A 22,399-nucleotide genomic window follows, 5' to 3' on the forward strand; every position below is an offset into this window, starting at 1 on the left:
ACTGTACAGCTTTATTAAAATGATTATGAAATACTTAAAAAGAGCTACATAAATGCTGTCAAAAGAACCCACAGACTGCTCCCAGCCTCACAGGTTTAAGTGGCGTGGTCCGAATTCTATAGAATTTACGAGCTAATCCCCATTTATCATGTCTGTTAACTATATAATGCCGCAAAGTATAAATTGAAAAGAGCAGTTTGAAATTGCATTGTGACTTAACTGCATTTTAATTGATCTTTTTTAAAATTTGGAGCATGGACTTACTGCAATTCATCTTGCTGCGTGGTCTGGAAATCTGGACATAATGCTGATGTTGATTAAAGCAGGTGCTGATCAAAAAGCTAAGAACAAGGTTTGTTAGTGGTGGGTATAAAACAGCATTAAGATTTTTCACAGTAGAATGTTTTATTCCATTTTACTAATCTGTTCTGTCTTTTCCTTAGGAGGGAATGAATGTCCTGCACTTTGCAGCCCGGAACAATAATGTTAGAATAGTGGATTATTTTATCCAAGATCTTCACTTGATGGATCTTAATAAGCCTGATGAGGTACCATGCATATACTATACTATGGGTAATTCGCTAGTGGATATTTCTGGATAGCATTAGTAAATTTTATGAATTTTTTTAAAAAAAAAACAATTAGGATAACTATGCATATAGTCACAGTAAAATTTCCTTTGTGGTGCTTGTCACAGGGCTGCCTTCAGATGTCTTCTAAATGTTATGTAGTTCTTTATCTCCTTGGCATCTGAAGGGAGGGTGTTCCACAGGGAGGGTGCCACTACTGAGAAGGCCCTCTGCCTGGTTCCTGTAACTTCGCTTCTTGGAGGACCTCAGTGTCCAGACTTAAGAATGGGGGTGGAGACACTCCTTCAGGTATACTGGGCTGAGGCTGCTCTTTTTATCCTTTTCTCCTAACATCATGATGATATTGCCCATCTTCTTAAGTCTCTCTATGGGCACCGTATCCTGTTCTATATCAATTATGGACTTCTGGTAATCAATACTTAAAGTTCTCTTCCTTTACCTCTTTGCCCATGGTGAGGTGGTAAATCTGTGGCCCTTTAGATGTTGTTTGAATACAACTCCCTTCATCCCTGACCATTGTCCATGGCAGGACTGTCTTAAGCATATGCGGTGCCAGGGTACAAAGATCCGCCCGGTAGCCCCCCCTCCCAGGTTGCCCAGTCCCAGGCACACAGGAGAGCGGAGCTGGCCAGCCGCCTCAGCGTCTCATTGGCTCGGTCACCTCCAAACTCGTGGTGCAGGGATCCCCTGTGGCGCTCCGACCAACGGACGGGCTCTTCCCCGGACTCAACTCTCGAGCCCTGGACTCTTGGCCTGGCGCCCCTGAGAGCCCTGCACCCCTAGCACCCATGGGTAAGACGGCCCTGGTCCATGGTGACTGGGGCTGATCAAAGGTGAGGACCAACAATATCTGGAGGATTACAGGTTCCCAACTCAATATAGGTTTTCTAGAGAGAGACTACATCATTTATACATTATGTTGCCACATCATATCTATCCATGATAGTTAGTTGCCCAGTTTCTCCTCTGTTGTTTCTGGTACTGACAAGTTTTGGAGCGGCGGAGCTAGGACCCAAGTATTTAGCAGTTATGTATCACTAATTGTATAGGTGTTTGCAGCCACATATATAGGAGTTTGCATTTGTAAGGGCACTGTAATACTTAACAAAATTTCTACAAGAGCTTTTTACTTCCACACTGACATCTTAATTATTTACTGTTTCCTAGAAAGGTAGGAAGCCATTCCTTGTCGCAGCTGAAATGGGCCATGTAGAAATGACCAACGAGTTGATTTCCCTTAACTTATCCACCTCAGAAAAGGACAATGTAAGTTTATCACAAGAATTCCAATAAATACTTATTGCCTTTGGGTATTTTGCAATGAGTGGCATTTCCAACTAAAAGCTGTACTTTCTTACCCATGTTAAATGCTGTATTAAAACACTGTGAGTTCTGGCAAGTAAGAGGGGGAAAGGATAGATTGAACAGTGCTTAATTTCACTTTGCCACTTAATATACCATGCTGCTACATTTATCCATCAGTTTAGAATATGTGTATGCCACTGTTTCTTTTTACAATTTTCACACCAAACTTAAGTTTATTACTAGCCGCGCTTATGTAAGAAAACATTGTATCTGTATCAACTTAGTTCTAAATTATCTTGCTCAGAATTAGTGCTTCTCTTTGATAAGCACTGGACCAAATAATTTAAGGTAAAAGGCTCTGCTTGGTGAAATATACTTAATTAACATGATTAGTATTTTGTATATTATAGTACACAAGATTAATGTTGGTTAAAATATGTGTTTTTACCCTTTTTCCAACTTTGGTAGGACAGGGGGGGAAACATATGGTAGATTGGCACCCGCTGGCAGATCTCTAGCTGATTTGCAATACAACAGCAGGCGTTTCTAACTTCCAATTGTTTAACAAGAGCAACAGCAAAACAACAATTACTATATAAATTGGACTGCTGAAATGAATAAAGCTAACCAGGAGTGGACTCTTGTGTGAAAGCTCAGTTCACTTCTCGTACTGAAAACAAATTCCTATCCTTGGAATATGGAACACCGTGTTCTGTAACTCAAAACAGTATTTTTTTCCCACCTGGATTTTTTATATATAAAAAATAAAATATATCTAACTAGCTTGGATTCTGCCTGCCCCTGTTAGCTAGGGCATTTGATTCTTGCTTCACACTCTTCCTTCCATGATCCCTAAATCTTTCCAGTCCTTTAGAGACACAGGAATAGATAAAAGGAGGGTGGGGAAATTGAGATTAACTTTTATAACCTGCACTCAAAATGCTGTGTTCTATTCCAGATTGCATAGTGCCCATATAGACTTGTGAGCAGTGCTCTAGAGTTTCTGTTTACTCCAAGGATATCTGCTTTAAGTGGTGATAATGAATATTATATGTGTATAATTTATTTCTGTATGTGTTATTTTACAGGAAGGAAACACTGCATTGCACTTGGCTGCTAAAAATGGTCACAGTGAGGTGGTAGAAGTTCTTCTTCAAGAGTGGAAAGAAATAAATGAGTTAAATGAGGTAAACATAAAGATGTAAAAGCAAAGCACATGGCCACAATTTGCAAGATTTGTACATGTATCTGTACACACATTGATGTCAACCTGTAACATCTTTCATGTATGTTCATGGAAGTATCACTTTGGGAATCTTACCTGGAGACAATTGTGTGCCGCAGAGGTTTTTACCTAAAAAATAATAGCCTTATTTTACTTACTTGGAGAAATTTGCCTGGAGGCGAGGTGAACACCACTGTCCACCATGTCATCTGTTTCTGGTGTCTAATTTGGTTTTACTCTGGGCAATGAGCATGGTGCCATTTGCAAAGGAACTCGAGGAAACCATTGTGGCTCAAATCAAGCATTTCCCCCTCAGCCATGTCTGAGATTGAACCATTGCATTGTCTATAATACAAGTTCAAGAGCACTGCTCACAAATCTATATGGGCACTATGCAATCTGGAATAGAACACAGCATTTTGAGTGCAGGTTATAAAAGTTAATCTCAATTTTCTCACCCTCCTTTTATGCAATTCTTCCCACCCTCCTTATGCATTGTTTTGTTATAGAATGGTGAAACCCCATTTTACCTAGCTGTGGAAGGAGGCCACGAAGGGTGTGCCGATCTGTTATTGGAAGCTGGAAGTGACATCAATATTTCCAACAAAGTATGTTGATATTTTTAGACTGCTATCCTATATCATCAGTCTTAGAGTAAGCCTCACCAAATACAATGAGACTTTTAAAATATATAAACAGATTGCTTAAATCATCTTATAACTGAAGAAACTCTAGTCTTTTTTTAATCTCTCATCTTGTGGAAGCTCAAGAAAACATGCCGGGCTTTCTTTTGGCAGAAAGAGAAAGGAAACTCCTCCCACCCACCCGGTCTAGTAAGATTTAAAAAGCATGTAAACTGGAATGCTCAGTTATTTGCTAATGGTGTCTCTTAGTTATAAGCATTCACATTCTAATTGAAATCAGTGGTGTGGAATAGCTGCCAAGGGGAGAAGCAATGGCTGTCTTCCTTGAATCATGATTTTTCTGCTTTCTATGTCATAGAGCACAATCCTATGCATGTTCATGCATCTTCATTCAAGCCAGATGCACAAGGGGAGGAGAAAGAAGGGAGCCTGTGAGCATATGGCTTATTCTTGGTCCATGGTTTCTTGAGCCAAGCTTGTGATACCTTAACTGGACCATAGCGAACCACAGGCCAAATCCATTCCACCACCTTAGACATCCATAAGTCTCATGGACTTCATTCTACCAATTAGCCTTCTGTTATAAGAAAGTGGTACGGGCTTCGTGAAGTATTACATCATGTTAATATGGTGAGGTGTTTGTATAAAGTAGCCACAACAGGAAATAATATTATGTCAGGCCATTAAGAAGTTAAAAAGAGCCACTGGTTAATCAAACTAAAGGCCCATCAAGTCCAGCATCCTGTTCTCACAGTGGCCAATCAAATGCCTATGGGAAGCCTATAAGCAGGGCCTGAGTACATTCTGCTTACTTGTGATTCCCAGCAACTAGTTTTCAGAGGCTTACTTCCTCTGCCAATGGAGGTAGAGCTTTGTGGATTGTAGCCAGAGAACATGTTCTCTGAATGGTGGCAAACTGGTTTCCTTAATAATTTCACCTGCTTCTTGAAGTATCTTCAGAGAACATTATTTTTTTAATTACTTTGAAATAGAAACTGCTCTCCATTGTCTTTCCTTTAGCACGATACCAGTGCATTGCAAATAGCAACCCAGAATGGACATACAGCTTTGGTCACATTTCTTATCAATAAAAATATAGATCTGGGAGTGCATCCTCAGGTGAGTACTTTTTAAAAAAAATCAGGTTATGCCCTTTATTTTGCAGGCACCTCTTGATATTTATTGACAAGATTCTCTGAAAGTAGTGGTAGCTTGTTATGTCTAAACCAGGATACAAAACAAGAGAGCCCATAGCCAGTATAGATAAAGTCTAGTGCACGTTAAAGACTTACAAGCTTGTTTTGGCACAAACCTCTGTGTGTTAGAAGTCTACTTCATCCAATGATTAAGTGTTATCCTGAGCTGCAGGATATTCTGAGTTAACCCTAACTTTATCTACATGTGTGGTGGTGCATTTTAAATAATAAGGTCATAAAATACAGAAAGTTCAGGCAGTGATGATTACGTTATTGACGGTAGGTCATTGACAAAGGAGTTGCGGATGATAATACAGACATCCTGACATTGGTAAGCTGACTAACACAGATAGGGCTGGTTTGCAAATAATGCTAAAGCATGGCTTATTAAACTACAGCTTGGCATTATGTGGGAGCCAAGCCCAGAAGCTTAACTGTGGTTAAACGTTAAGTGCCCTTTTACAGTTGGGTCCCAGATTGCAGGGGACCTTCCAGATAACAAAGGATATTGTGGGCACATATAGCAGCAATATCCAAGGCTAATCCAAATCCTAAATCCAGGCAAGCAGTTGTTCTAACAGGGGTTCAGACAAGAGAAAAGCGGTGCAGGTCACCAGAGGCTTGGACACAGTGCTAATAGCAAGACATTGCTCCAGCAGCTCTCTCAGCCTTACATCAAATCTTCCACAGCTTCCAGACTGCCAGCCCACACACCCCAGGGTCCAGCCGCAACTTCTTAGAGGTTTCTGCAGAGATAGTCCTTGCGAGGATGGCCCTACTCCTGATTAGTCCTTTACTCACAAGGAGTCCTCATCTGCAACAAAGCACTCATCCTGACTGGTCTCGTTTGGGGCTCAGGGGTTGTTTTGCCTCTGTTTCAGATGTTGAGCTGTCTTTCTGCAAGGAGGGATCCCTGTCAGCCCCTCCCCCCCGACGGTTCTAGATCCTCCATACCTTTTATTCTGGGCTCTTCTTGGGGCTCCAGATCATTTACAGCCAAATCCTATATAAACAAGTTTATAAACTTTAGTTAATTTTAACTATAGCTTAGCATTATGTGCCAATCTGGTTAAGGAACTGTCATTGCCCCAAAGCTACAAAGCCATGGAAAATTTAAAGGCATGACTGTTTTGCTAGTGATTTTAACTGTTTTGTGACTTAATACACCAAGGTTTAAGTGGACATCTGCCAGATACATCAGCCTTAAATATTTGGTTTATTAACTATGGTCAATCTCAACTGTGCCTTAGGGTTAGGTGCAAACTAGGCCATCATGTGATAAGTCACAGTTGACAACATCAAGGCAGTTGATGAATTGTACTTCAATGGTTTCAAACTGCAGTCTCCCTTTGAAGTTTATTTTTTCTCCTGAAAATCCTATGAATAATGAGAACTAGCCAATTAAAGTTAAAACGTCTTAGGCTTTGTTGGTTTCAGTGGGAATGAGTTTAGCATGTGTCTGACTCTTTCATGGAAATCAGTGAAAATTAAATGTGTCAGGATTGTGTCTAATAGCATCAACATTTTTTTAATAAAAAAAATCAGAACACATACATTTCCAAATGAAATACCTACGCAGAGCTTCCTGCAGGAGAGTGATACTGTTATGCAAAGGACCATATGTTGCTGTCCTGTTGTTACAACCAGTTGTATATGTACAATCAACACGTTTATTATCAACGAAAGAGAAATATGTTTGTATTCCAACACATTTGGAGCTGAGATGATATACAAAGTCATCAGCATTAGATTCAACTCTCATAGAGTTCTTGTAGTTAAACATTTAGTTCTTGCTGGTATCATCTGAGAAACATATTTTGTTTGCTATTAGAAGCTTTTCGTCACATTTTAAAATCTTGGCTAGCCCCGATGTACAATTTTATTTACTTAATTTCCCACCAGCTGTTAATGGTAGATAAAATTCATCCAGGTTTCATTCCTAGAGGGAATATGTTGAGACTGAATCTAAAATTGTCGTACTGTATGTATCACTGACATGAAAACATATTTTTATTAAATTGAGGAAAGGCTCAGGAGTGTGTTAAAACTTGGAAACTTTAGTGAAAAAACTGAGAAGATAACTTAGTTTATGTAGGTAATTAACATTTTACCTAATTTATTCCCCCCCCCCTTTTAGGCTACATGAAAATGTCTATATTTTGCGGATAGATCATTATTACATTTATATCCTGTCCTTTATCATATTTGCATCCTTAGCAGAGAGTTTTTCTTATTGTATCGTCAGGGGATAGAACAAGTAAAAAAGGAACATTGCAAACCCTGCTTTAAGTATGTATATGAATGTATGAATGTACATACAAGGGGCTGCACCCCTGTTTTCTTCTCTCATATTTTGCAGCTCCTCTTTGATGACGCACCTCATTATTACATTCACCCCCTTTTCCCTATCTCTTTCTTCCTTTTTCCAACTCCCCATTACACCTATTTTCATGCATCCTCCTCCCTCCTGTTCTAATTCTGCAAATGCATTTGCACACAACCCCCATGCTGGCATATGTTACTGTGTTTTTTAGATCAATAGAATCTTAAGAGCAAGCCTGTCAGCCTGTTCAGCTGGAGACTGAGTGGATGGATGTTGGAGCTTCTTGTTGATTAACAACACATAACACCAGGAATTAAATACATTATGTGAAAGTAGTGTGGAATATTTGAGGGCTCTGCATCCTTTAACTCTTTCACCAAGCTGAGAAAAAAAGAAGGCAGCTATGGAAAGAGGGAGAAGATTGAGTACAGCAAGAAGGGAGGTACAGTGAGAGAGAAACAGTGGTTTAAAACAATGGCAGAAGTTTAAGCAGAGCAAGCAGTTCAGACTCCATGATAAAAAAAAATGTGATACTAATATTTTTTTTTATTTTGCCCCAGCATGCATCACTTTATCTTGGGTTACATTAAATTGCATTTGCCATTTTACTGCCCATTCACTCCTTTCGGAGTTCTTTTTGTTTTGTTTGAACAATTTAATACACTCAGCATACCTGGCTATCTCACTGCTCATCCCTAAGTCTAGATTTTCTATGAACAAGTTAAAAAGCACAGGTTCCTTTACAGATCCTTGGAGGATTCTACACTCTACATCCCTCCTGCTACTTACTGTACTTTTCCATGTATAAGACAAGGTTTCCCCCTGTTAAAATAATGTTATAAAATTGGGGTTGTTATAAAATACATGGGTAGCCCCCCAAAAACTTGGCAATCCTCCCCCCAAAAAGCTCAACAACTCTGGGCAATCTCTCCCCCATTTTCTTAATTTTGAGTCCCCCAAAATAGGGGGCATCTTATACAAGGGGCGTGTTATACACGGAAAAGTACGGTAATCAGTTCCTGATCTGCAAGAGGACCTCTCCCCATATCTTATTCTATAAGCTGCTAAGCTTACTTGGGAGTCTTTGGTGAGGTACTTTGTCAAAAGCTCTTTGAAAGAACCAATTGGCCAGCCACTATTTAAAAAACCTTTAGGTAAAAACACTTAAAGCAGGATTTGAAGAGTTCAGTTTTTAATTGGGCCTTCCTTTTGACATACATTTATCATCACATTTATCGCCTTGTTACATTGCACTTCATTATAAATAACACCTTTTTATTGCCAGCACACTTGGCAAACATAGTTCTCTTGGCAGAAATAATTTGGCTTCCTTCTACTCAAAGGATTGTTTTTTCCTGAAGTGTGGACACGTGGTCAAGCAATATCTCTTCTGAACAAGAATACTTGGGTTTGACATTTTCATCATGCTGTTGTAACAAACTTTTCCTCTCTCTGCAGCAAAAGAGTCCTCCACTCCATTTGGCTATCTTAAAAAACAACCTACCTGTGGTAAATAGTTTACTAGAAGCTAACCATGATATAAACTCGCTTGATCAGGTGAGAACCTGTGCTTACAAGATGAAATCTCGTATTTTCTTACCTGCGTTACGTTCTTATCTTTGTAATAAGATGGGGAAGGTATCAGTTGGCTTGATACATGCCAGGTGACTACTCTGTACAGTTACTATTTTGATAATGTCAAAGGATGCACTTAGATTCTGTATTCTCACCACATTTGCCTGTTTTAATAGGCATAGACCTCGACTGTCTAAAACAGCTTTTGTCAACCTGGTGCCCCCGGATATTTTGGACTATATCCGTCCCAGCCAGCAAATATTTGTATGCAGTATATATGCAAGGCTGTATATTACCTTTCCTTAGAAATCTTCCCCTCCCTCCTCCAGCTGTCATTGTTGGAAATTTCTCGAGTCTGTTTTATTGTGAAGATTGCAGGATTTATTGCCTACCTTCCTCATAAGTTTCTACCTTACAGGTGCACCATCTTCTCTTTGTGCATAATTAAGTATAATTACATTTGCCAGGGGGAAAGCTAGGTTCCCCTCCCCAAATTATTTGCTGTTTCTGGAAATCCCCTCGTTTCTTTTGAAACCCTGTGCTTTGATGCACAATTTGTATTTAAAACAATGGGTCAGCATCACATTTATCATTTTAAATTGAGATCAGTAACTTATTTTAGACATATTCCTAGACCCCAGATAGAAAATATATCAAAATATCCACTGGATCATTGGTGTGGGGAAGAGATGTTCTTGCAAGAACCCAAAGGGATTAGAACATTTGAGTAGACCATTCATAGGATTGCATTATAAAATGAATAATGGAGTTATTTTGGGGGAACCCAATTTACACCATATAAAACTACCATTCAGGCAAGGCCTCTTTGCTGTGAGGAATTCAATACACATTTAAAGCAAAATGTATCAGATTTGCACTTTCTGAAAGAACATGGGAACCAAAACAGAGCCATCCTTTGAAATTTGCACTTATCTGAATATTGCAGTCCGGTTCTCCAAACAAACTATGTTTACAAGAATGCAAAAAAAATTGAGGGGAAAGTGTGCATAAAAATAAAGATATCAGTGAAAATCAAAATACAAAAATCCATTCTATTGGAACAAATTGCTTGCAAAAATGTATACATTAGTCAAAATTGTGTGTGTTAGGAGAAATTCACACAAAAATGTTGATGAATTTTCATAAGGTTTTATTTAAAAAAATAAATCACAAATTGCTGCAGAATGTGGAGAACTAAATTTAAAATGGGGAAAGTGAGACAAGTGGAATTGACAGGTCCTTCCATTCTTAGCACTCGCATGAAGAATAGTGTGTGTCCTGTGCCATCCCCAAGTCTACCTAGAACAGATTTAGGGAATCATGGGGGGAGGAGAGCATGGAGGACATTCCATTGGTGTTGCAACATTCTCTTTAGCACTATGCTGAATACAACCCATTGAAGGCAACGGACATTACTAATATGGGTCCATTCATTTAAATGGGTCTGCTCTGAGTTGAACTTAGCTTTGTACAACCAACTGACTTTTTTGCCATGTTTTTGTTAGTGGAGGACGTTCCTTGATAACATTCTTCTGCTTTGTCTTATTTCTGCAAGAGACATCAAACACCTTTACACCTGGCAGCAGACCTTGGAAATGTGGAAGTAATTGAAATGCTGCTAAAGGCAGGTTGTGACTTGAAAATTGTGGACAAGGTACTTTCTGTTCGTGTTTTTGTGAAAATGCAATTGCTCTACATGTCCTGTTCTGTAGAACAGGCTGCTCTTTTCAAATATCACCCACTGATATATATATAACTCTTGATTTAACTTCTCTCTTAAAACCTTCAAGTGCATGGCAATAGTAAGCAATCTGTGAGATCTAACATACAGTGCTTACTGTTCTTTCTTTTTGAAAGGCTGAGCGAGATATAAAATACTCCTTTTCAGAGAAACACTTTCCCATTCTGATTCATTGGGTTCCATTTAGCAGCCATTTTGAAGCCTCTCATCCAATTGTGCCTTGATGCATCTAAACTTTTCCTTTCTATTGGGACATGCATTCCCCAAATATAAAAAATACAAAGCAAAGTAAGTCACACTGGCCCAGTTCACATGTCATGGTAATCTATAGTTAATGGGTTTTCTCCTCAGAATCACATGGGGCGGAAAAAACCATGGTCCCTGGCTTTGTGTTATGTCAAGGAGACAAACAAATCATGATCAGTAAGCTAAGAACAAGTCTTAGGTACAGATTGTGGCTTCCTGGGAGCAAAATAATCCATGATCCCTGAATCATACATAACACCTAGAGATTTTTGAAATATTATAAATGCTATAAAATAAAATAACCCAGATCAATGTCTGCATGGATGAAGCCACGTAATTCATTCTATGCAAAGATGACTGAGCCAATTTGAATGCTTCTATGGGAGCCAAGGCCCAGGCTATCAAAGCTGCATTAGTCAAGTTCTGTTGTGGAAGTTAAACCTATCCATTCACATTTAAGTTACTGACCTAAAATGCAGGCCCAAGAGGAGTAATTTGGTGGAGTGTCTGAGAAGAGAATGTTACATGAATTTATTATGCAGTGACTTAAGTAAAAAATCTGGAGTAGCCCAACCAAGACTCGGCAATAACTCTTTTGGCCCACAATTAATTCTTTCGTGCATTGTGCTTTCTGTGACATAGATCCAGCAAGCTGAACATTATCTAGGTACCAAAGGAATGAGTCCCTGTCAGAGAAAAAGGTGGGATAGAAATAAACATATAATGATGATGATGATTTTTCAAAAATAAGAGATTGGAATGACCTAATGTAAAACTAGGGACCAATCCAAGATATGAAATGGTGAAATGTCATTGAGGCACACTTTCAAAGAGTGAGTCCCACTGATTGCAATGGGATTTGCTTCCAAGCAAATGTGCCTAAGTTTGTTTTGCTTATTAGTGTGACCCTCATTCTGTGGAGCAAAGGCTTCAGTTGCCAGTGGGCAAAGTGCAGCTATGCTCCCATCCAGCTTGCAGGCTTCCTAGAGGTGTTTGGCTGGGCAATGTGAGAACAGGATGCTGGAGTAGATGGAGCATTGGCCTGATCCAACAGGCTCGTCTTCATTGTTATGTTGCTGCGCTTGAAGCATGCTTCTGTTCCTTGGTGAGGCATACACCTGCCTTCTCTCTGCCCCCGTTTCTGCCACCGGCACCGCTGTCATAAGTCTAGGTTAGATTACACCTAACGCAATGGAATGAATTTCCCTCTCACATGGCTTTAGCTCTTTAGCACATGGAAACTCTGGAAGATTTATGTTGTGGACAGCTGTTTTCAGTGTAAATCCACTCACATAAAAGGATTACTGAGATAACCCGGTAAAGTCACAGAATTATGTGTGGCCTTGAACTGTCAGTAGCTGGGATGTACTTGGATTACAGAACAGCCAGTGGCTGGCTGAGGAGAGATGGATGTGCAGCACTGTGAAAGCAGCCGTTGTTAGTGAAGAATTTCACTTTTTTACGAACTTGTGTTATCAGGGCTGTTAAGCAAAGTCAAGTGATTTGGGGCAGGATTCAGCTAATGCAAGGGTCAGCAACCTTTTTCAGCCATGGGGCTGTCCCTCAGACCATGAGGTGGGCCGGACTATATTTTGGGGGAAGAAATATTCCTATGCCCTACAAATAACCCAGAGATGCATTTTAAATAAAAGCACACATTCTACTCATGTAAAAACATGCTGATTCCTGGACCATCCGCGGGCTGGATTTAGAAGGCAATTGGGCTGGATCTGGCCTGCGGGCCTTAGGTTGCCCACCCCTGAGCTAATAAGTCCTATCAGCAGGGGCCCTGCACAAGGACTTCCACTTGTGTAATGGGGCTTTCCTACTCTTCTCTCCCCTCTGCCCCCACCTCCCACAATTGGCTGGGGGAGGGGAGAACCCCTGGAACACGGAGGAAGGGGAGAGGAGGGGGAGATCATCCTGTCTGGCTAGCTGAAATGCTTGCTCTGACAGAACAATCACCTTACCATGATATTGAATCCCCATGTCTATGTTTAACGTAATCATCTATTATTTTTTAAATATTACTTAAAGCTAAGCAAAGAACAAATTCAAGCTATGCAATAATTATTATATTGGTTTAGAGCCTCATATAAGACAGGAGAATATGGCCGTACTCACACATTGTGCTAAACCATGGCTTGGAATAATGTTAGCAGAGCGTGCTGGTGCTCCCTGGGAAGTCAAAGGACCCCCAAAAATGTGCTTTTAAAAAGGATTGTGAGTTTGGGAGCTGTGCAGATGCACATGCCTATAGACCCCCCCCCCACATCCCAGGGCTCCAACCTAAGCCGGGGAGCACTTGACCCTGAATTATATTGCTTTTTGATGGAAGGGAGGAGATAGCATTTAATTAGGGTTAATTTGGTCCACCAACTTGATTCAAAATGGCACCTGGCATCCAAATGTAAATGAAGTCTGCTGCCTCCACCTCATGCTGAGTTTGGTTTCTCAAGAGGCATCCAGATTGATGCAGGTTGGAACTGTCATGCCGGATTTGGCAAAGGCACACCAAATGCAGCAACAATATCTTCAGAGGGAACCAAACCACCATAGTTTGTACCCGTTATGCCAAAAAATAGGTGAAGCCATGCCAAAATTATATTTCAGTCAGCCATCTTGATTCAAAATGGTGCCCGGCATCCGAACATCAGTGAAGATTCCCACCATCACCACCTCTGGAACACTTAGGCCAAGTCTGGCAACGGTATCGTGACAGGCGGCCAAACCTAAGCTTAAAATGAGTGCGTTTGGATTATAATATAAATCTTCCAAAGGGAATTGGAGAACTTAATGGAAGATAAGCCACCATGCTCCTGAATGCCAGTTGCTGGGGATCACAAGCAGGACTGTGCTATTGTACTCGTGTCCTGCTTGTGGGTCTGCACATGGTCATTGTGTGAACAAATTCCTAATGTTTATGTGTGTGTTTTCTTACTGTGATTAATTTCTATAGCGAGAACTGCTGTATGAGAGCTAGACCCCACATGGCAGCCTATAAATACTTGAAATAATTTTAATTTTTATGAATTTGAAATACCCATTATATTGTGCTCTTCTTTACGACTGGATACTGTGTTTCATGCTCTGGGATAGTAGTCATACACATAATTATAGAACCTGCTAACAGTTTGTTCTTGTTGCTTTGATTTTCCACTATCCATATCCTGTAACACTGACAGTAAACAAGTTAATGTAATAAGCGAAACACTGCACTGTTAATGGAAAAGTGTATTATAATTTGCCTGGTATAGTACACCATTAGTTCCTGATATTGAAGAGAGATTTTTTTTTTTGGATGAGCTCTTAAATCCTAATGACTTCTACTTACTTTAGTTTTTGTATGCGTTTCCCCTTTTTGTGTTTGTTAATATTTCAAAATTCAGTTTTTAAAAAATTGAAAAAAGATGAAGCTGCTAACCTCTTTTAGATTGGCCTTTTTCAAGCTTTAATTGATTCACTGTTTGCCTTTTCAGCAAGGAAAAACTGCACTAGCTGTAGCTTCCAGGAGCAATCATGCCTTGATTGTAGATATGATTATAAAAGCAGAAAGGTATTACACCTGGAAACAGGTAAGAAAAAACTCTGGTTTATTTATCCTTTTGCTAACACATATTTATCCAATAAGTGAAACCATTTTTTCAAAAGATGTTAATCTAATGGCTTTGGATACCCAAACTCTAAGGTGGGCTTCCTTGTAAAGGGGCTAGAAAATGCTAGAGAGAAAGTGGGCATTTCTTTTTCTTATTTCCATTGCATCTTTTGTTTATGTCTTCACTGTTATCCAACAGCATGTTGAGTTAGATGCTGAGCTCTCTTCCTGACGTTTCTTGGCATCCTGATGAACTTGGTGCTTCCCATTCTTAACGGACTGTATGGGAAATGGTGGGGAAAAAATCAGTATGTTCTGCCTACCCAAAGATCCTTTCCATACAGCACAATCTGGTGTATATTTACTTAAAAGTTAGTACCGCCGTGTTTGTTGGGGTTTATTCCCTTGTAAATATGTTTAAGATTACAGTTTTGGAGACTTCTCTATTTTAAGTCAGTCTACCTTCTGCTGTGGCTGGGTTTAAAGGTGGGGGGAGGTTTTCCCCACTGGGGAAATTATTTGCCTACTCATGCACCTTTTATTGCCCCAATTGCATTATGTTACAGTCTGATTGTATGAATGGTTCATTAAGGTGAGCACACACTCATGTTTTGGCATTGTCACAGCACATGTTTAGAATATTTGCAGTGGCATTCTTGGCAGCGACTACAGTGAACATATGGGATGCGGGTGGCGCTGTGGCACAGAGCCTAGTGATTGCCGATCAGAAGGTTGGCAGTTCGAATCCCCATGATGGGGTGAGCTCCTGTTGCTTGGTCCCTGCTCCTGCCAACCTAAGCAGTTTGAAAGCACGTCAAAGTGCAAGTAGATAAAGTGCAAGGTGGGAAGGTAAACGGCATTTCCGTGCACTGCTCTGGTTCGCCAGAAGCGGCTTAGTCATGCTGGCCACATGACCCAGAAGCTGTATGCTGGCTCCCTTGGCCAATAAAGCGAGATGAGCGCTGCAACCCCAGAGTCATCCACGACTGGACCTAATGGACAGGGGTCCCTTTACCTTTTAAAGTGAACATGGTGTGTTGGCTGGCCACACAATGAAATTATGGGGGTTTTTTGTGTGGGTGATTGGGCTCCATTTGTTTATTTCATGTCTGAGGCTAGCCACGTAATATGGATTATGTTCAACCCTCCCATTGCCCCCGTGGAACCACATGGGCCCAATGAAAACAGTTTGGCCTGCAGCAAGCTCAGAGATCCCGCAGGACAGATCACATGCCTCTTGGAAACTACAACTTCCATGATGCCACAGGACTTTGGAAAGACTGTGCATGAATGGGCACATTCAAGTCCTCCTTGTGCAGCTTATGAAACAGAAGTAGAAGATAGTGATAAAATATGAAGCTCCAACTGGGATACAGATCCTAAAAATCAGGGTATTGTTGGTGTGCTCCTTTTTACAGAACTAGTGTGCTGCAGTGGCTAAAATGTAGGCGTTGGCAACTCATTCAGCCATGAAACTCACGGATGTCCTTCAGCAAGGCACTGTCCTGTACCACGCAGGGGTTGTTGAGGATAAAATCAAGCTGCCAAGCTCCGTGAAAGGACATAAGAAAAAGAAATATGGGAAATAAGCAAACATATTGATTGAGGGAAAAGGAATGCCAGCAGAATGCACACTTTTACTTCAGAAACAAAGAGCTCTCCATTATGGAGTTGGTGTACTTGAAGCTCTTGTTTTCTGTTCCATTAAATAAAACAGAGAATGGAGGAAAGGGCAGGAAGGGAACACAAAGTACAGATTCAGCTTAGATTAGTTTGGAGTTAGCTGGCTTTCATAATGTGTTGCAAGGTTAATTACATGCTTATTTAAGTGCAGGTCTTCACAGTTCTCTTCCATATGGGGAAACAAGGTTCAGCTGGGAGGAGGAGAAGGCTGTGTTCTTTACCAGAGAGAATGGCTTTGGAGTCTGGTCATAATCAGATGGATATTTGTCTGCAGACGTTTGCAACAGAAATGGGCAAAGGAGGGCAGAAGAACATTTCACAGCAAACAGCTGCTGGTCAAGGGAAGCAGAGCAATGTCTGGGTTTCTGAATAAATCCATAATGGCATCTCTTGTAACATCCATTCAACATAGGCAAGCTGGGATTCTGTGTGCTCCATCTCAGCCAAATATACAGATGGGTCTGGTGAGGTCTTTTTTTTTGGCCAGGATTCTGTGTCATGTTCAAATTCTGTCCTTTATGATGTGAAGGTGCAGTGAGATACCCTTATGCAGAAGGGCAGGAGGGGAAAATGAACTATTACTGCTCGGTTTTTTTAGTATCTCAAGCTTTGTTGTTGTTGTTTAGTCGTCTCCGACTCTTCATGATCCCATGGACCAGAGCACGCCAGGCACTCCTGTCTTCCACTGCCTCCCGCAGTTTGGTCAAACTCATGTTTGTAGCTTCGAGAATACTGTCCAACCATCTCGTCCTCTGTTGTCCCCTTCTCCTTGTGCCCTCCATCTTTCCCAACATCAGGGTCTTTTCCAGGGAGTCTTCTCTTCTCATGAGGTGGCCAAAGTATTGGAGCCTCAGCTTCAGGATCTGTCCTTCCAGTGAGCACTCAGGGCTGATTTCCTTAAGAATGGAGAGGTTTGATCTTCTTGCAGTCTCAAGAGTCTCCTCCAGCATCTCAAGCTTAGTCCAGTCCTTTAGAGTTTCCTAAACTGCAGCATGTTATTTCTAGTTGCATCTGTTTGCCTTTGAGGGAGCTATTGAAAACTAGACCTGGAAATTGACTGGGGCTGCATTAGGTATACCAGCAGGTTTTTCTACTGTGGGGTGAATTTTGCTTCCCTCACCTTCACACCTCAAAGCACGGCCTCCAACGTGAACACAGATTGTGTCTTCCTCTTTGCCCCTCCTCTAATGCTTCAAGCACTCTGCCTGCATTGGGCTGGTTAAAAACCAACAACAAAAACCATTGTATATATGTCTGATGAAATGCTTGTTCCTATAAAAACTAATAACTTTTTATCTTGAAGTGGCTTCAAGATTGAAACAAGGGCCAGCCATTCAGTGCTGTGCAGAGGTGGAGCAGAAGTGTGTTTTGCCTTTAATCAGAACAAGGGTCTCTCACTTGCCAAGATGCAGAGATGTGTGAATGTAGAAACCTCTCAACTTTTTGTGCGACCCTTCTGTACAAGACGACAAACCCAGAATGTTGCCTGAAAGGGAATGCGATTCTCAGGCTGAAAAGGGTTTCCCAGCCCTGATTTAAAATGTCAAGGCTATCCACGTGAATCTCTAACGTCATTAATATTCTAGAAGTGTGATACTGAAATTGTTTATTAATTTAGTATCTAATGAACCATGCAACATGGTCCAGCATCTGTGAACTCAGAATAGGCTATAATCTAATCTAGGTCTGCAAGATCTGGTTCATGGAAACTTTTGGCCGTGCTCGTGAATGCATAAATTAAGGTGTGCTATTGGGCATGAGGCCTCACACAATCTTGAAGAGTCTACACCATATATTTTATGTGTAGTGTATGTTTGGCAGTATCTTGCCTCTAGCAATGTGTTTTGATTTCTGCCCATTCCTTGAGAATATAAATAGATGAGAGGGGTTTGGATTGCCTACCTAGTTGCTATATGTGAGAGTGACTCTCTGATGTTCTTCTTTGCTTCACCTCTGCTATCACTGTCAAAGCTGTAGCATTTATGAATGTCTCACTTGTTTGCTTCCTGGAAACAAATGCCTTAGGGGGGATAGCAGTATAAAGTAAGTTGGGGGCTAATCATGTCTGTAATTCTGTATAGGCAGAGCAGAGGTAGAAGTGTTTGCTATGAGAAATGCTGGAAACAGGAGCCTAGTATCCTGTTTCCCTGTATCAGCGAACCCTGGTTATTGGTTGATTTTGTTTTTACAATCTGTTGTTGTGTCCTCCTCCAATTCTTTCCCTTTGGGGGTGTAGTATATCATGCTTCTTGATGCAATCAATATCAGGGCTAGCCTTGGAAAATCATTAAGATTCAAAGCCAGGGATATTTTTAATAATTGGGGGGAGGGGAGCCCTATTATTGGAAGAACCACATGGCTTCATCTTTAACTTTCATTCCAGGAGCATCTTCAAAGTGGTGATGATCTGCAAAGTGATATCCTGTCTTTTAAACAAGATCACAGTGTGCAGACCAAACAGATTCGCTCCTCCCTTTGGAATCTCGCTTACAACCAGTTAAAAATGCGTGAGTGGACAAAACTGGCACAATTTTGGAAGTTTACAGATGAGCAAGTCAAAGCTATTGAAGAACAGTGGACAGGTAAATATACTACATGAAATGGCAGTGTCCTCATTCCAGACATAGGAAAGTCCACATAAGCCTGAGCTACGGGTTTTGAGTTATGGATAAATTTCTATTTCTCTGGCTCTAAGCATTTAAAATTAAATGTAGCTGTATGGTTGTTGATTTTTAAATGCAGGATACAATCAATAGCTGCTACCTGTCTTGCCAACTTTGGATAGTTGTTTCCAAAGCGAGCATAGAAAATGTAATCATATGGTTCTTCTGTACATAATAAAATACAGAATGTACTTTTGTTGTTGTTGTGCTATATATGTTCTCCTGGCATAGACTAGGTCTTAAAATGGATTCTATAAATGCCCCTCTTTCAAATTTTGTAGGTGTATTTGTTTAAAGCAAGACTCTGTCTTTAGACATTGAATTACAAGTCGTCGTCTCATAAGTCAACATACATATTCTCATACCTGTCAATGTTTGAAAGGGATGTGTGTGAGAGAATTTGATTTTGGCCCCACCCACTGAGCACTGTTTCATGCTCAGTCACCAGCACATTGTGTAGTATGTTACTGTTTCAATATTTACATTTATAAGTAAATGGTGTGTTAAAAACAGATAAGGATCCCTTGTTGGTTCAGCCAACTGGGACCAAGTGAACTCTTCGATTACAAGCTGTGCTCTTCCACACAGCCATAATGTGGAGCCCTTTGATGTTTTCTCTAGCATGCCCAAGGTCACCTTATGCAGTTTATCTACTACTTAACACCCGTCAATCTGGCAAAAGGGTAGACAATTGTGAAGCCATGTTCCTAATGCAATTACGTGATGATTCTCCACTTAAACATGTAGTAGGATCTCTGTTCAATTTCCATGAGTGGGAAAAGTTATTCTTTAACCATTTCAACTATGAGTAGAAAAGGGAGCACTCTTCCTCCTAGTATGTGAACCCTGCAACCTCTGCAATCAAGCTGGGGAAATGAAAAGACAAACACACACTTAAGCTGCAGTTTCCTCTCACTGCTGAATAATGTCTAAATTGTAACTAACAAGGAAAGGTTAGCCCCGTAAGTCATTTAGCACCTAGTCTAATAAACTTGGGAAGAGATAGGGAATAAAACAGAATGTTGGTAGCTTACAAAAATCCCAAGTGGAAATGGGATGGGCAGAAGATGCTCTTATTTGTGGCAAGAAAGTTGCTTTCAAGTTGTGGAAGCAAGTATGCAAAAAGGTTCCGTTCCCAGAGCCAAACTGGATGTTACATGAGATTTGTGTTTGCATCTCTGAGAAGAACAATAAGGGGGAGGGAATACCTAACCACTTTCATTCCATTTTGGGGGTGGGCACCCCACCACACAAATTGAAGCTGCTCTCTCTCCCACATGGGAGAAGATACAGGATCCCCATACAGACAGTGAAGCAGTTTGGGGAGAGCAAATTTCGGTGGACAAATGGTGGACGAAAGAGTCAGGCAGCACCTTCCTTTTAGTCTCCACGGCTACTTTTCAGTTAAAAAGAAGAGCAAGGGTTTTCTGTTCTCACATCTCCCACGTAATGTCCACCTTAACTCTCAGTCCTCCCACACAGCAAATTGGTGATTCCATATTCAGTGCAAATTTTCTGGCCTTTGGGGTGTTGGTGTTGAGTTTTTATTTTTATCTGCTGGTTAGGGGGTGGAAGTATTGCTTGCTTCATTGTTTGGCAGCATGCTATCATGGTTACGGGAGTGTATTTTCCCCTAATTTGTTGTATGGAATATCAATCCCTTTCTTCCCTATGGCATAGTACATTTATATACATCTTTTCCAGTGCTTGGAGAATCTTTGGCTGACAAGAGACTAATGATAACTCCCTCTAAGAATTGCAAGTTTGAAACAGAGACCCTTTATACAACCCCTGCTCCCAACAGAGCCTCTTCTTTCCCTGTGAACAGAGGGCCTTGGAGTATCAAGCTCATTCAAGCAAGCATCCCTACACCAGTGGGAGATAACATCCCATGTGAAAACATTTTTCTTTCTAAAACTATAGGCTAACATTACATATGTTGTTGCCTAGGAAAAAAGAGCTACAAGGAACATGGACACAGAATGCTTCTCATCTGGTTGCATGGCGTCCTAATGGCTGGCCAGAATCCAGTTAAATATTTGTATGAAGATCTGGTAAAAGGAGGATTCAGAGATCTAGCTGGTGAGCAATCAAATTAAGATATTCTATCTAGTCTTTGAAGAGCAGAGACTTTGGGTGGGATTTACCGAACAAGTCCTGTCAGCAGAAACCTTGTGCGAGGTCTTCTGCATGCACCATGGAGATTTCCCCCATCTCCTCCTCCACCCCCCCCCAAAAATGGCTAAGGGTGTGTCACAAGAACCCCGAAAACAGTGTGTAGGGGGAGGAGAGGGGCAGTCATTCCATCTAGCAAAGTGAAATGCTTGAGCTGACAACATAAATGCCTCTCTGATTCTGTATTAATCTCTAAAGATAAGAAAGTTTTATTCCCCAACACACTGCTGGTTTGCGTAATGTACCTCCAATTGTGCAGCTTCCTTTTGTGCAGACACTTCTTCCAGCTTGCTAGCTATGGCAGTGCACAAGAGGATTGCAAGGGATCGATTTTGCTGGGAGCCTGGAAAGTGACTTCAGTTGGTTTAGTTGATCTGGCCCACCCCTGCTATACCAACACATATTGATTTATTTAGTCATACTTCAAGAGTCATCAGCTGTGCCATACAAGTACAGTCACAGCGGCTTTCTTCCCACTACAACCTCATGCTTGCCAGTCCTGCTTGTGGTGATCATACCATATTGATCCCCCACAACAATGATGTGGTTGTCTTTTAGTAACAGGGAGCATTCCATGGCACCAGGAAAGCAACACCACACACTTTCACACTCCCTCCCCACATTCTTGAGCATCTCCACCCCAGATGAAGGAAATGCCTGCCATTTGCAATCAATCATCAATCCATTAAAACACACAAAAAATACATTATGGATGCTAACACAGTAGCAATTCCTTGATGTGGTTAAACAAGTGAGACACCAGACTTCAGATGAGGCAAGGGGCCTTTCCAGCTGATGAAAAGCCCAAATTTTACTTTGAGCAAGTTCACCTTATCCCTAAGGGTGCGATGCCATGTCCTCATGGATAATGAGCTGCTTGCTGGAGGAAGATAGGAACAAGCTGTACTCAATTTGTTACTTTGGGGAGAAAACAAAACAAAAATATTGGTTCATCCAGACTTCTGCTTGTCCAACTGCTTTCCCCCAGGAAAACCCATTATTAACTGCTGAATCAGAACAAACATCAATCAGGTTTTTCGTGGATTGACATTTGCTCTGAGTGCTAAAGAGTGGCTTTTCCTGGGGAAAGCAGAGGAGCCAACAGAAAACCGCTTGGATCCTTGCTTTCTAGGCAGAAGACAAGCAGCAGTGTGGATGAGCCCTGAATGCTTCAGTGTTGGAGGGAAAGAGCTTGCAGTCGTGAGCAAAAAAATTTAAGAATGAAATGATGGGATATACTGGAGCCTGGGCTGTGAGAAAAAGATGAAAACTTCCCATGCAGTATCAATTTCTTGTGGCTATAAGTACATCATCAGTACATATAAGACAAGTAGAGGGAACAAGATGGCAGGAAGCCCATATACAAATACTGAAAGCATTTTAAATAAAAGAAAGCAAGCCAAACAACTTTGTTTTGGGGGTGCCTATTTCAGAAGTT

General features: G+C 40.9%; 1 protein-coding gene across 1 annotated transcript in view; it reads left to right on the forward strand.

Moving 5' to 3' along the window:
• The window catches only part of ANKDD1B (ankyrin repeat and death domain containing 1B), a 30,625-nt gene that overhangs the window by 6,926 nt on the left and 1,300 nt on the right, over positions 1 to 22,399 (forward strand). The window contains exons 4-14 of the mRNA XM_081929408.1: positions 254 to 352; positions 444 to 548; positions 1,758 to 1,856; positions 2,984 to 3,082; positions 3,630 to 3,728; positions 4,785 to 4,883; positions 8,742 to 8,840; positions 10,414 to 10,512; positions 14,325 to 14,420; positions 18,507 to 18,705; positions 20,737 to 20,868. Of these exons, the coding sequence (XP_081785534.1) occupies positions 254 to 352; positions 444 to 548; positions 1,758 to 1,856; positions 2,984 to 3,082; positions 3,630 to 3,728; positions 4,785 to 4,883; positions 8,742 to 8,840; positions 10,414 to 10,512; positions 14,325 to 14,420; positions 18,507 to 18,705; positions 20,737 to 20,868 (1,225 nt within the window). The remainder of the gene's footprint in view (positions 1 to 253; positions 353 to 443; positions 549 to 1,757; positions 1,857 to 2,983; positions 3,083 to 3,629; positions 3,729 to 4,784; positions 4,884 to 8,741; positions 8,841 to 10,413; positions 10,513 to 14,324; positions 14,421 to 18,506; positions 18,706 to 20,736; positions 20,869 to 22,399) is intronic.

Source organism: Podarcis melisellensis (genome assembly GCF_964234715.1).
Source record: "Podarcis melisellensis genome assembly, chromosome: 11".
Classification (NCBI taxonomy): Eukaryota; Metazoa; Chordata; class Lepidosauria; order Squamata; family Lacertidae; genus Podarcis; species Podarcis melisellensis.